This window comes from Halichoeres trimaculatus, unplaced genomic scaffold (genome assembly GCF_033239565.1).
Source record: "Halichoeres trimaculatus isolate MK-OKI-2021-1 unplaced genomic scaffold, fHalTri1.1 fHalTri1_scaffold_3, whole genome shotgun sequence".
NCBI lineage: Eukaryota > Metazoa > Chordata > Actinopteri > Labriformes > Labridae > Halichoeres > Halichoeres trimaculatus.
This window is the reverse complement of record NW_027437181.1, coordinates 28,131,413-28,146,977: the sequence shown is the minus strand read 5'-3', so window position 1 is coordinate 28,146,977 and position 15,565 is coordinate 28,131,413. Positions and strand designations below refer to the sequence as shown.

General features: G+C 42.0%; 1 protein-coding gene across 1 annotated transcript in view; it reads right to left on the bottom strand.

Moving 5' to 3' along the window:
- elp4 (elongator acetyltransferase complex subunit 4) overlaps window positions 1–15,565 on the bottom strand; it is a 66,620-nt gene that overhangs the window by 35,383 nt on the left and 15,672 nt on the right. The window contains exons 7-9 of the mRNA XM_074665566.1: window positions 14,585–14,773; window positions 5,954–6,062; window positions 3,894–4,000 (exon numbers count right to left, since the gene is read on the bottom strand). Coding sequence (XP_074521667.1) covers window positions 3,894–4,000; window positions 5,954–6,062; window positions 14,585–14,773 — 405 coding nt within the window. The remainder of the gene's footprint in view (window positions 1–3,893; window positions 4,001–5,953; window positions 6,063–14,584; window positions 14,774–15,565) is intronic.

The window sequence follows — 15,565 nt, the reverse complement described above, 5'->3', positions numbered from 1 at the left end:
CTCAAAGCATCTCGCATGGTGAAACTGGTGACATAAGTCTGTGTCGGCTTTGTATGAGTGAGTGAGAAAGTTCTCACACACATTGCGTGTTTCATGTCTGTATGCGTGAGTTTCTGGATAAGAATGCAGCAGCGTCAATATCTGTGTGTGTGTGCGAAGAAGAAGAATGCTGTGTTTGTGTGTGTGTCTATGAGTATGTGTTAATCTCGTCTAAACACCTAACGCTCCCTTACCTGCTCAGACAGGGCCATGGGTTAATTCTGGCTTCAGGCGTCATGGCTAATAACTGCTCATCAACCGCAGCGTGAACTCTCTGAGACGTCAAATGTTGCCGTGGCAACCTTATCACCAAACCAGCAGAACCTTGATGGTGGTGCTGAGAGCAGGATTGGGGATTAATGTACTACAACCTCCAATTAAGAGAATTCAATTATCATAAACAACTGAACTCTGCGTGCTGGCACAACAAATGTCTTTCCGCGTTCCTGAGCGGCTCGGTGACACGAGCCTGACTCACACAACAGTTAAGAAATGTATTCCCAGCGTGACTCCATGCACTGCTTGGGTGACGTGTTGCTGCCTGACCCAACCGGTGAAAAGTTAGTGCTGTCAATCACCTGTCAATCTCCAGAACCGCACAACAAATTAATCCAGGTAGATGATACACACTGCGTGGCAAGATACGCTGAATCTAATACACGGAAAGGGAGTCAAAAGTTTAAATAAGTGCACAGCAGCAGGAGAAATGCTCCATTACTACCAGAATATCCTGAGCACCACAGCTGAGTAGGAGAACGCTGTATTATGCGGCCCCAGGCAGAGGAGTCCTGTAGCTTGAGTAAATGAGATGATTAGCAGGGGTGGTGTGAGCTGTCACACTTCAGACACCGCTCACAGAATCCAATCACCATCTCATGTGTCAATCAGCGGCCCACCAGGGCAGCCGGCCAACAGGTCAAACACAGAGTCACATAGTCAGAGCTCAATGATAGACCTGCATTCATATCACCATAAGGTGGATCTTTATAAGTCAGTGCCTCTGCAGGGAGGCACCCAGAGCCAACCTGCACTCACACCTTCAAGACATCTGAGGTGGTGTTCACATTAATGACAGCCAATCAACATAGCAGAGAACATAATACCATTTAACATGACTAATCTGTGTTTTGATTGATTTGATGCATGACTGGTGATATGATACAATGCTCTCTGGGAAATTCCCTGACACGCAGAAATGTGTCATGACAAAGTTTGTGATTGACATTTCATTTACTTACTGTCTTATCTAAGCAATCAGGCCGTTTTTAGAATTAGACAAGAGCTTTCCTTTAACAGTGAGTGTTTGAAGGCAGCGTAAGGCTATGGTTGCTATACAACAACAACAGAAAACACAAATAAAGCTCTTTTAACAAGAGAGGCAGACAAAGCTCAGTCTTTACAATGTGCCGCGGGGATATGTGACACAGTATTTAGGCCCCAAAGAGCTACAGAGATGCCCTAGGCCTCGGCCCCCTGGCCTGCCCAACACAGGGGCCTAATTAAAAGACCACTGAGGATAACCACCTTGACTTTTATGGAGCTAATTAATCTCTACTGGAGTGGCCCTTTCTGGGGTCAGAGGAAGGAGTGGGGAGTGGGGGGAATGCAGGCATGAGAAAGGGTTGGGAGGATGGCGAAGGCTGGCAGAAAATGAGAGAGGGTTGACCATAGGATGCAGAGAGGGTTCGTGGGGAGTGGGGGCATTCCTCTCCTCCCCCTCACCTCCTGCCTGAGACAATAGGACTCAGTTAGAGCCAGGGACCAGGGGGTGTGATAAGGTAATGATAATGTAATGAGGACCAATCAAGAGCCTGAGCTAAGAGGAGGGCCCCTTAATTTGTCTCCTGAGTGGTAGTTCAGTGACAGATTGATTGCTCAGAGTAAGAGTCATGATGTGACACATGCAAAATGGATTTGTCCGTGACAGGAAGAGAAAGGGATGGAGGTAGAGAAATCATACATCAAAATGAATGGAAAAACGGAAAGGCTGTTTCACACTGGGCTATGTTTGTGTCATACAGGCTTTAAGGGTCAAGCTTAATCAAAAATGACACTCAAAGTCTAAAAAGCTCAAAACATTACCAAGAAAATATCTCTTCAGTCATCCACCAAGACCTGCTTCTGATGTGTCGCAGAAAAAAAAGCAAAGGCCCTCTAAATAAAAAGGTCTCAATATCCACTGAAGCAGAAAAAAATGTCCTTCAAGCGGTTCTGATAACCTTCAACTGTATTTTAAACTAAACAAAGACTGGTGCTGGTATTAATCCATTAAAAGACACCTGCTGAATAAAATGGTTCTGAAACATTATTTTGCCTGGCAGTTAAGGCTGATCTGTTGGTAAAGCACAGAGCAGGCAATATGTTAAAGCAACAAAGTGTCCAAAGTGAGGGGCAACAACAGGACGCATGCCCAAAGCCTTTGGCAATGAAAGTAGATGGCACAAATTTCATGCCAAGTGGGACTGATTGCTTATTGCCCCACTGCTGTTTGATTAGTTATTTGACTGGATATTCACCAAGTGCTGTTTTTGTAGTTGTTTGTTGGCTAAACCTTGTAATTCAAAAAGAGAAATAATTTTTAAGACTGCCTTCAGCTTGTCAAAGGATCCACTTTTGGCATGATGGTGTATAATATTTGAAAAGAAGTGTCACCTCAACAATGCTAGATTGGACTTAGAAAGCATCCAATCATTAAAAAGCAGGAGCCTTAAGATTTTTTGGTAAATATTTAAAAAATTGTGGCTTCTGGGTCTACAATATGATTTGCAGCTCTAGCAGAAGCAAAACCAAGATGAGTTTCAAAGCCACTAGTCGACCAATTCAATATCAGGGCAGAGTGCTCCATGCTGTTTAAGAAGAGTGTACAGAGCTGCTGGTTTATGATGGAGGCCACCATCAGCAAGGTTCACAGGCTTTCATTCACAAAAGCTCAAAAACCTGAAATTCTTCTGAATGCCAAAGGGGGAAAGAGTATGAAGGAGTTCAAACATTTGCATTTATTTCTGGAGGTATATTTGGCACACTGTCAAAAAATGTGAGTGTGATTTTCTGTTTTTTTATCTGTCCAAAGAAGTTGTTACTGCATCTTTTTATTTTTTTCCAACCTTGAAACACGGATGATACCACTGTCATCCAAACTCTCTCATGGGGGACCCAATGCAAAGCGAGGGAACGCGGCTGTGTACTGCTGCTTTTTCAACAAAGTGACAGCTGCCAGCATGGGAGTGAATGAACAGCTACCTGCCAGACAAAGTAAGCAGCACCTCTTGTACAAAACTTGCTCCCTTTGAGAGCTTTTGTGACCAAAATGTGTTTGCTTGTGTAACCTTGTTTGCTCTTTTTTTTTCAGGCGCGGTAGATGGACGGTGACTTGTCCATCCATCTTATCTTTAAGTTTTGAAGAGCGTGTAAAATACATGTACGACTTAATGTACCACTGGTAGGTTTGCATTGCATTTTCTCTTTCTGGCACCTCTTCACACTGCACTGGACAAAGTGGGGCAGCAGCAGTGTTTGATCAATAATTTCACCTTTGATTTTAACACCCAATATAGAAAAAAGGTAGAAAAGTAAACACAGTCTGACAGATTTTGACTAAAAGACAGACTCCTAATTATCAGCAGCACTTCATTTTAGCACTACTGGAAACATAATAAACTTCTTTTTAAATAATAATTCTCTTGTCCTTAAACTTAGCTCCTGTTTTTGGTATTGAAAATATATTTATAGAATAAACAGGGGCGACTCTAATGCAACAAAACAATCCACTGGCGACACAGCATTAATAATATAACAGGAGGCTAAAACTACTGAGTACTATGTTCTGTTTATCCTGAGGAAACTAGACAACATACCTCAATAGTAAACTGCTTTCTCTTGAGCTTAAAGGCCAGGTCCTTATGGTCAGGGAGTTGACTTGCCAGACAGTTCAGGTGAGGTATTTGGCGTACATGAAGCAGGCCTGTGAAAGACAGAGAGCGCACATGAAATATGAATGGGCTGAGAAGAAACACACAGTTTAAGTCCATGCACAGAACTCTGTTTTTTTCATTTAACTAACTTTAACTACTGTTAAAGTAAACTTTCCTCATACAAACGACAAAGTAGAAATTAATGAGATGAGGATTGACTCATTTTCTTCCAGGTATCTAGTTTAAGTCCCTATCAAAGTTACACAAAGCACCACTAACAGAGACTACAAACGTGGAGGTTTTGCAGCAAGATGTGGCTGATTTTGTCAAGCCAACAATAACCACCTAAGCTACTTGTCATTTGGTATCTGTTTGGTACATTTTTACAGGCATTCCTCATCCCCTCTCTTCCCTGCAGGCTGGAGCATGTGTGTACTGTAAAGGATATTTGCCAATTAAAGGACACATGAACATGAGCGACAGAGAGCAAAGGATTCTCGCAGAGACACAAGGCTGCATGGAAGTACGCGTTTCCTCATTTTCCTGTCACCACAAAGTTACCTTTTCACAAAACTGGTAAAAGTCCGGTAAAGTGGGCTGGTATAAATGAGCGTGAGAGAGAGCAAAGAAGAGATCTAGGGAGTAATGGAGAAAGGGAGACAGACAGAGAAAGTGGGGGATGGTGGGTTCTCTCCTCTGTGCACTTGGGTGATTTCCCCTCGCCTGATTTGCAGTGACAGGCTTCCCAGCATGCTTTGAGCAGCCCTGAACTGCTGCCGCAAACACGCACGCACGCGCATCCGCACGCACTCTCACACTCGCACCAGATGCGTTTGCACTCATGAACACACATCAAAACAATCATGCACATAAATGTATTTCATAATCCAACCAGAATTTCTGTGCCTGGTTAAACAGAGGGCAAATGTATTCTTGAACAACATAATCAAATAATATTAATTGCAAATTCCAAAAAGAACATTTTTGAAAAACAAAATTATTTAAAAAAAAAAAAAAAAAAAGATGGAATTCAACACTCTGAGGTTGACTGGGCGTACGTGCTTCCTGGCTTTATAATGGAGAGGAATCTGATTAGTATGGGATGTGTAGTGTAAATAAAACATGGTGTTGCATGAAACCAAAATGTGCCATCGAATGTTTTTACTCCTTGTCTCTTTATCTGTCACAACCAGGGCTGTCTAACCCAAAGGGTAGTGAGGGGGGATGAGAGGAAAAGCACAAGAGTGAGCTGCAGAGTTGGAGAGGCATGGCTAAAAATACCCCACTCGCTTAAACTGACCTTTATGCGCGATGAGTGTGATAGAGTGATAGAAAAGTGGGAAGCAAACAAGAGAAAGGAGAAATGGTAAAGGAAAAGTGATGGGGAGGACTGGGAGAGCAGGGACAAACTATGTTAGCCCCCTCCTCCTCCTCCTCCTCCTCCTCCTCCACTTCCTTCGTCTCCATCTCTCTGATCGTCCCTTACCAATGTCCTCTTCCCCTAGTGGAAGTCTTGCCCTCCATTTATTAGCAGAGCATGCTGGCCATGGAGACATTGAGCGAGGGATAGAGAGATGGAGGCAGAGAGGAAGGGAGAGTGATGGTGAGAATATCGATTCCCCTGTGTTGGTCTGCTCTGCTCCAGAGCCTCAGGGGTATGGGACTGGGGATGGAGAGGGGGCGAGGCGAGAGGGAGTGAGGAGAGAGGCTCTGCTGGAGGGGGGGAGGAGGCAGGGATGGAGGCGGGTGAGGGTGCGAGGGAGAGGGGGTACAGCGTGGCAGCTGAATCCCCCCCGGCCTGTCTACTGAGGAGCACGTCTGATTGAGCAGCAGCACACTAACGCGCACTGACAGCCTGGCCTGCAAGGGGGCTGCCCTGCCTCCATCCACAGCCCAGCCCCAGCCTTAATGCACTGCCTGTGTGTATGTGTGTGTGTGTGTGTGTGTGTGTGTGTATCTGTTGGAAAAGAGACTGAAAGATAAGCGAGTGTGTGTGTTTTTACCATGGTAATCTTTGTAGAGTGGGTTGGTCTCTCTCTCGCAGCCTTTGAATGATTCCAGGGCGATGGCATTGTCACATAGCCTGGTTACCCTGCCCATTAGAGCTCTGTCCTGTAGGAACGAGAGGGGGGGAGAGGAAGGGGGAGAGGGGGGGGAGACAGGGAAAGAAACATGAGCAGGTAATTAAAAGCCTCCTGACGGGCCATCAGTGTTGCAATTAATTTAGGTCATCACTTCCTGTGGCCAGGTCATTTGTGCCCCTGGCTTAGGTGAGGGTGATGAGGTGTAGAGGGGAAAGAGCACTGATAAGGGTTACACAGGTGATGTCATGGGGCAGGGGAGTGGACACACACCTTGCAAAAGTGGCATGACAAAGCAAGTGGCTGAAATACATTTCTTTTTTATCATTTAGCTAGTGTTTTGGGGAAAGAAAAATTCAAAGCTGGTGCTCACTCAAACCTGCACACAGCAGGTGAGAACAGACAGGAACAGAACTACATCGGCTTGATGTGGAGAGCTCCCCCTACTGGTTAGGTCAATGACTCAAAAGCAGAGAGGACAAATCAAGGATGAATACAGTGGATCGAAAAAATGAAGGAGAAACATACAAAAGGGTGGAGGCAGAGGGTGAAGGGAGCGGAAAGGAGGGAGGGAGAGAGGGACACTGGGATGGAGGGAAAGAGGGAGTCCTGCATTATTAATCCTTTTGCCTCCTGAATCATTCACATCCTCCTCTCTGTGTTGGCTGCCACCGCCTAATGCAGTTTTCATGCCTTCATGTCTTTTCCCCACTCTTTCTTCTTCCTTTTCATTTTTGTCCTACTTTTAAAGTGTGCACATCCCACCAGTCAGGGCTACCAGCACTTTCAGGGTATCTGAGGTCACGCTAATGCAGCAATTAAAGCAGTGTAAGAGTTTGGATACAACAAATTATTCAAAACACTGATGGCACGATATGGCCAATAGCGCCCATGCCAGGAAGAGGGTCAGCTGAAACTTTATCTGTGTAGGCCATTATAACTTTCTTTGCTTGTTTGAATACAAAGATGAGACTCTTGCCAAAGACTGAGAAGTTTCAAAGTCAGAGGAATCCACAGTGTCCACACAGAGTTGCTCAGTGTATGGGCAGAGGGGTGAAATGACAACAGTAAGACATGCACGTGCTCACAGGTTTAAGGAGGTGATCAGGGAAACACTCGCCTCAACTGTACACCTTATGAGATCTTATTTATAATTGAGAAGAAGCTCAAACAAAGAGACACTTCAGTCTGCCAAAAAAGTCCACACTGGCTCAATCAGCTCAGATTCAAACGTTGTATATCCTCTGAGCACCTCAAGCCTCAGCCGCCCTAATGTGAGGTCACAAGAACAGCCAAGTGTTTATCTTAACCTGAAGTATCTCACTTTAACTTAACGACAGCTCCTTAGTGTAAACAGTTATGATTGGCCCCAAATTTAATCACAGGTGATTGAGTAGCTTCTTGTGTAGCAATAAGGCTCTGTGATGTACAAAGTTTTGCTTAGTTGAAAATAGTTAACAGTGTGTACGCACAATTTGCTAAAATTCAAGGTATGACAGCTAGTGCTGAATGATTTTGGAAAATAATCTATTTGCAATTTTTTTGGACCAACATTGTGATTTAGCATGCCATATTTTGGGAGGGACTTTTGTCCTTTGCATTATTCTCTAAACACAACCAATGAATCATTATTTTGTATGACCAACACGACTGTTAACATATAGACAATTCAATCCTGTAGGCCTACATGTTATAATGAAATGAGATGAAACCATGTATGAATATCTTTATTTGACTAGTATAATCACAGTAGAAAATTGACAGATTGGTTTAACTTCAAGTCTTGTAGATGTGTAATATTCCTACCAGAAAAAAACAGCATATTGACTTTTGCTGGTTTTAAGGCTCATAAACCAAGCTGATTATCAAGAGCCAACACACAAGTTATTATAAATTTACAGACTCTAATATTTGGCAAAATAATGGATTTAAGAATGGTCAGATTGTATCCAAAGGTGTTTTAAGATGAGAGTGTGAGTATGAACTGAGGTGGAGTTGTATGCTTGCAAAAACAAAGAGCAGAACAAATGTTAAACTAAAACTTGTTTCAGTATACGGAGTTAGTCTATGGAATAAATTAGAAATAGAAATGAAAGAATGCCAAATATATGGTGGGTTTAAGAAAATATTTAAACAAAAGATGAGTGCAAAGTACAGAAGTGGGATGTGAAATCAAATTGAGTCAGACTTTTTGGAAAGACAATGGGTCTATGTATGATAAATGAGTATTTAAGTATGTTTATTTTAATGTTCTATTTAAATCCGAAGGAAGCTAAGTAGAAGATCTGGTGAAAAGGGTAGGTGAAATAAGCAATTGCTTCAGCCTACACCTTTTCGGGCTTGTTTTGTTATTTGTTAAGTTGATTTCTTTTAATGTTGATTTTCTTTCTTAACTCAAAATTTGTTTATTTTCACTTCATTGTGCATATGAGTCTTTATGTTTAAAGTGCCCAAAATAAACTAAACTAAATTAAGAAAGAACAATTCAACTTATATTCCCCTCAGGTCTGTATACATTAATCTTTTTTTTTAAATTGCAGCTATTGTGATTTGAAAAGTGCATTTTATTACATTGTGATGTTGGTTTCATTTCGATTAATTGTTCAGCCCTAATGACAGCTGAAATGACCTTGATTATTATACGGTTCGACAGCTGCCCGGTTTCAAACTTATACTTGTAAATAAAAATACTTAATTATTTAAAAAATTATAGAGAATACACAGGAAGTGAAACTAATGTAAAAAAAAAAATCAATCATCTCATCATCAGAACAATAGAAGCAGATTATGTGGGAATAGAAGGTCCAGTTTTCAGGACATTTAATAAAACAGAAAACAAACACTGTTCAGGGTTGTTACAAACCATGGAATCTGTTTGCCTTTTTGTGAAAATTTTATCACTTCATCATTATTTCAATAATTGTAAAGCACAAACCACAATATTTTGCTTGATTAAGATGTACAAAATCTGCTTGTTTTCTGCATAAAATTTAATAAAAAGAAAAAAAGAAAGAAATACATAGTTGACTTTATGAGGTCACTTTGAGCGCTCACACAATCCTCAAAGATCTGAAATTACTTCCAGCTAAATATTAATGATAAGTTTCTGTTGCATTGGAGTTTAGGAGTTTCACAGAGTTAAATAATTACATCTGACCAGTCAAAACCCAGAAGCTAAATGTTTGCAGTGGTCTGGAAACCATGAGTGCAGTTGGGGTGTACATTGTTGTATTTTAGGGAGGGGTGTGTTTACTTATGGGGAGGCAGGAGGTATTATGATGGAGGAGGGCCGAGCCAGGACAAGCCTAATTAAAGTTTCAGATGGGCTGTGGCTCAGGGCTGCTGTGAGGAGGCTTTCAGTGAGTTGCTCAACTTCCCAAGCTGCTCAATAATGGATGGGGAGTCCAGTGCTTTCTCGGACAGCGAGCCCACTGCTGCTTGTCTAGACGGTCTTCCAAAGACTACTCTCACTTATTTTGACTAAACTCAGCTAAGAAATTTCACCAATCAAAGTTATCTCAGCTACACTGTTAAAGATTCAAGATTCAAGTAATGTAAACAGTGTTAACATCAACTTAACTGAGGGTCATGCCCACCTTGCTGTTCAAATCTGGTAAGTTTTAATCTTTTCTAATGACATCATCAGCTGATATTGAACAAACGATGAGGTCACTTTGTGGATGGCCATCTGAACCGCCTCTCATTACCTCCATGTTGGCTTGGTCACCAAACACCTGACTCAGTCCCAAATTTCCCCCTATCTCTTCTTCCCCCCGCTCATTCACTTCACTCCCCTGGGTGGTGAAGTGGGAGGGGCAGATTAAGGGTTTGGGGGCCAGGCCAGAGAGGGACATAGGGACTGCTCCCACCACAGCTGACATCTGCTAGTTAGCCACTCTACCTTTTTTGACTACGCCAAGGCCGCTGTGCATTGGGCATACAGGCTTGGAGCCAGAGCATGTTGTGACAACACAGCTGTTCAAAAAGTTCAGCATCAACCTACAGCTTTTACAAAGGATAATAATAAAACTCATCCGCCTCTAAGACTATAAGAAAGGAGGGTGCATAAAGGGTAGGTGAGATAAAAAAAATTAGAAGAAGGTCTCAAATGGCTTTCTGGTCAGTGTGCTTCTTTGGTCATCTGTCTGGGGGGGGGGGGCTGTGGTTTGCCATATGCCTCAGCAGATGACTCCACCTTCACACTGAGAGGCCAGACTGTACACAGACGCATGCACGCGGACTCATATCCCCCAAACACACACACACACATGCAAACGCAGCCAGAGACACACACACACACACACACACACACACACACACACACACACACACACACACACACACACACACACACACACACAACTACAAGGAGGGATATTTGTAAGAGAATAAAATGCAAACACACGCACACTCTCATTGTGTACAGCTTCAAGTAATTAAAAGCCCAAACAAACAAATAGATTTAGAGGCCTCTGAATGAAGTGTGCACTCAACTGGGTCTGTTTGGGGAGTGATGCGTGGAAGAAGAGGCCCCTCGCAGGCCTGAGTCATACCATGGTGACACTGAACCACAGGGTCAAGAGGAGGCCCCGCAACAAAAGGGTTCAAACTTTGTCCCCTCTTATTGGACAAGACAAAGCAGGAATACATTGGCCCGACATCAACAAAGGCACAAAAAAATCATAACTGTCCATAACGTGTTAATTAAAGCCAATTCAAGTTCAGCAGATTATTCATTTGTCAGGGGGTAAATCAAGGTAAGTGGTCTGAGGCACAACAGGGACGCAAAGACAGGAGAGGAAGACAGTTTCCTGCATTAACTACTTTTTGAAACTCAAATTTCAAGATACTGGATCAGTAACACATACTGTATTTTAAGACATAACTAGAACCTACTCATTAAGGAGCTAATTGGATGCATCCATCATTCATAGTATTAGTATGTAACAGCTACAGGAAGCCCAATTTAACAAGTTGGATCTTGTTAAATTGTAAACACATCAGCTATTTTTGATGGGACAGAACAGAAAACCCCAAAATGTTATTAATCACAAAGTTTTAACCTCCTGGTCTTCAATGGGTGATAGCTTTTTGAAGATAGTATATAAAGTATAATATATGTATATAGACAGGTTTGGAACACAAATGAGGGATGTGGCAGAAAGCAAAGCCGGGTTTCCACCAAGCAGTCCGGTTCAGTTCAGTACAGTTTGGCACGGTTTGGCACAGTTAAGCCTGATCCTGTTTGCGTTTCCACAGCAAACTGTGCCATCTCATGGTAGGCCGGATGCCGAAAGCTGCAGCTGTTAAATAATAGCATGACGCTGTAGCAGCGCAACACAGTGTACCCCGCTAATAAATTCAACAAAGAAGAAAATCGCGACACAGTAAACAAAGAGCATAGATGGAAGACTAGTAGCATTTCGTCCTTTCTGTGATTGGCATGTAACTCTTTAATTCAAAGTGCAATCAAGCTTTGTTTCAGGGAAGTCTGTGTGCTGCCGCCCGGTTGTTTGGGGATCTGTCCCGGGGTAAGTCCGCGGAAATACCTCAAAAAGTGTGCCATTCTGAGACAAACCAAACCGGACTGCTTGGTGGAAACGCGGCTCAAGTGTGCTGGCATATTCACCTTTGGTTTGTTTCAGCAGTGTCTTAATGCTCTGCTCACACCATGGGATGTGTTAAAAGGCTACCAGAATTAATGCATGCAATTTATTTTTTTAACACAAATCATTCATACGACTTTCAGTATCAAATTAAATTTACATAGAGCCTTGTAAGCCTTGAAAAAATGTAATAATAACAAATAAAAAGGCAGAACAGTAGTAGGCAAAGTGGGACCAGAGCTTGTAGCCATGGAACAGTGAGCAATCTAGCAGGTCATCACAAACCTCTGTGAAGTGGAGTGGAGTTGAAAAAGTTGTTACACAATTAAACTGGATGTTTACATACATTTCTAAGGATTATCAGCAAAATATGAGAACTGTGCTGCAGACTCAGTCTCTTTTTACCACAAAGAGACCAACAATCTGTTAATTAAGTCTCAGATCATCATGAACCATCTCATCACAACCATCACATCAATTTGCATCTTGCATCTTTGTCTAGAGTTGTTTACATTGGTTACTGCTCTATGGGCCTTGAACTGCCCCTCAGGGATAAATACATTTTTTTGAGTATGAATCTTTGATCGGAAACATAGTTTTTGGACTTCGTATGATGGGGAAATTTGTCTTTAAAACTATCATTGAGGAGGAGGGAACATTAATGTGTAAAACAGGCATCTTCTGTTGCTCTCGGCAAGCCATTCAGTCACTTTGAGTCACTGGAAGCTGTAGATAATGGAACTTAAAGTGTTTGCTTACAGTGTTTTGCTAAAGCAGGGCAAAGCTGTCTGAAGGAACCTGTCTTTGCATCTAAGAGAAGTATCTATTAGTGCGCATGATGAGCTAGATGGACCTAAGTCATTTTGGATGGGTTGTAAGGGTGGATCCAGAGGTGGCCAGGGTGGCCCTTAACCATGTAAAGTTTCAAGCTGACGCACTTATTCCCAGTCAAAAAAATGACTCATTCGATAAGTGTCTGGGCATTTTGAACTGCGGTGGCAAGAAGCTGCTGTAAGTATGTAAACAATGGCAGCCCATAAAGAAACTAGAGGAAGCAGCTGAAACAGCAGTTTTATCAGAACTGGTGAGCTGTGCTCTCTTCAGAGATGTCTCGTAAAATTTCAGAAGGGATTGTTATTGACAGGGTTTGGGTCACAAACAAATGACTAAAGTGAAACAACAATAAAGTTGCATATTTATAAAGTATAGAAAACTAGCTATACTAAGTTGATGCAAAAGGGAACATATAAGAAAAGTGCCTGTTTAGCTTGCACTATGCAGTTTACTCCTCAGGAGTGCCTACTATGCCATAGAGTTAGCTGCTCAGATTAGGCTGTAATTAACATGACAGACAAACCAGTCATCCAATCGCCCTCTGAGTTATTACCTCTGCCAAAGAGGTTATGTTTTTGGGTAAAGTTTGTCTGTTTGTCTGTGAACAACATAACTCAAAAAGTAACCAACAGATCTTGATGGAATTTTCAGGAAATGTTCAAAATAGGATAAGAAAGAAGTGACTAAATTTTGGAGGTGATCTGGATCACCATCTGGATCCAGGACTTTTTTAAAGAATTCTTTATCATTCTAAGATAGGGCCATTTTCACCATATGTGTATATAACCCCAAGATAAATGGTCAGATTGCTTTGCAAAACAATATAAGACAAGGTCACCATAATTTCTGACATTTGTATAAGTATGATCCAGATCCTGCCAATTTTCTGGATACTAAAATACGGAATATGAAATATGAACTGGATCATCATAATTTTCGACACTGTCAGGTAACAAATTATCGTACAAACCTGCAACTAACAACAAATAGTAGCAGACAGTCTGCTGAAAGGGAGTATAACATTAAAGTAGGACTAAAGTGTTGGTGACGATCACAATATGCTTGGCGGAGGTCTGCGCTCTGAGTGCTTTTCTAGTTTCTTAAAAGGTTCAGATCTCTCCAAACACTGTCTATGAGGTGTTGTGTTTTAATCTTAATGTTTATGTCTTATTTTAGTAAAAAATAAATGTTTTATTATACCAAATAGAGCCCTGTTCACGTGACGTGTCATAATGAAAAATATTAGAAGACAAAAATGAAGCTTGAATTGCTTGTAAAGAGTAAAAGCATATGCTAGTGGGGTAAATTTGCTTGTTTAGTTTCTTGTATTAAGATATTATTCTTACTTCAGGGAACCTGACACACAAATTCTTTCTACTCCACTGGCAAATTTAGGGGTTCATTTTTGTCTTTTAATAACTTTAAGATATTTTTCTGGCCCGTCAGAGGAAAGTGACTCATATTAAATGCAATATGACATGTTTCAACTAAAAATGAGACATGTACACTAGCTTAGATTACAGTTTTTGGGGTATATTGGTGTAGAACAGCATACCTAGTGTGTCATGTTTGGGGGTAGTAATAGAGGTAGAGTAGCTTTTACTACATGAGCATCTACTCAGATTAACCATAATTAAACTGTTTAAATACATGACATCAATATTACAAAGTGAAGCTACAAACACTGAAGTTAAACAATCGACCAACAGAAGCTGACACATTATGTGTAACATGGAGATGTACACACATGCACACATTTGTAGTCCTTAAATGTTAAAGTATTGTGACAAATACCCTTCATAGTACGCACCAATCCTCTTTCATCTGAAAATGATTTTTTTGCATCTCTCATCACTGTGAAAATTGAACAAGATGTGCTGAGTGTAGAGTGTTGGGTAAGTTTTAAAGCTCTCACAAGGTTGACTGTTCTATCCTCTGGCCAAAGCTTCACCTACAGTTAGGAGTATTGTCTGCTGTAGAAAAACAAAACAGATCTTTATGTACACATGGGTATGAGTTTCAGGGGCACTACACTAATAGTTTTGGAGGAAACACAGCTTCAATGATCTGTGTACAAACACTTTAATGAATTTTCCTCCTGACAGAGTCTTACCTGTATGAGATGTGAGGGCACAGTAACTACCGCCACTGATAGCGATGACCTTAGCAAAGCACGCAGTCCATACAGAAAAGTTGTGAGGGCGTGGCTGTTTCTGGGGCTGTCATGGCAACACAGGTCATCACCCCACAGTGCTGAGCCAAGAGAGTGAAGTCCAATTCGCAGGATGTTGCGTGAGTTTGACTACAAGAAACAAAAAAACAAGACAAAGGCAGTTTGGAAAGATGTGTAGGAAACTGGAACTGTACATTTCTGTGGATGCTTTTCAATATAGTAGTAATGTTTTGTTTAAGTTTTTCAGTACAGTTGGAACAGATTGGAGCTTTTGGGATACTTTGGAAAGATGTTGTTTTGGGTAGTATTCCCAAACTGTGGGAGAGAGCCACTGGACAGTCTGCTCACCAGCACAGACGATCGGAACACAGTGCCCAAACGTGACTGGACACAACTGCCCAATCACAGAGGCCATCTGACACACGCACAATGGACCTGTCAGACAGGCTTCCAATATGGCCGCCACCCAGAAACCCCAGCACATTCTTGGCACAACAGCGATGCTCTGCAGCCAAGGGGGCCTGGGTAAGGGTGGAGTGCCTTCCCTTGAAACCCCCACAACCCACCACAAGCGATCAACAGTAACCCACTCCCATGAAGACACTGAAAAAGTGGCCAAACAGTAGTGGGAGATATATCACCGAAACTGAGAGAATGGAGGCGCCTGTCCGGACTGTGAGAGGTTTTTAACCTTTTGTACAATTGCCTCTTATTTGGGTTTTCTTCACGATAGCCTGATTACTGAAGTGAGAGCCAAGAGTGATTAACAAAGCTCTGGCCTAAAATCTGCTCACATTTTTTTTCCTTTTTTTTCCAGCCTCTCCTCTCCTTGATCCCTCCCCCTCTATTATCTCAACCTCTCTTCTCCTCCCAATCTCCTCCGCCCAACTCCCCATTGCTTCCTCTCCCAACGGTATGACC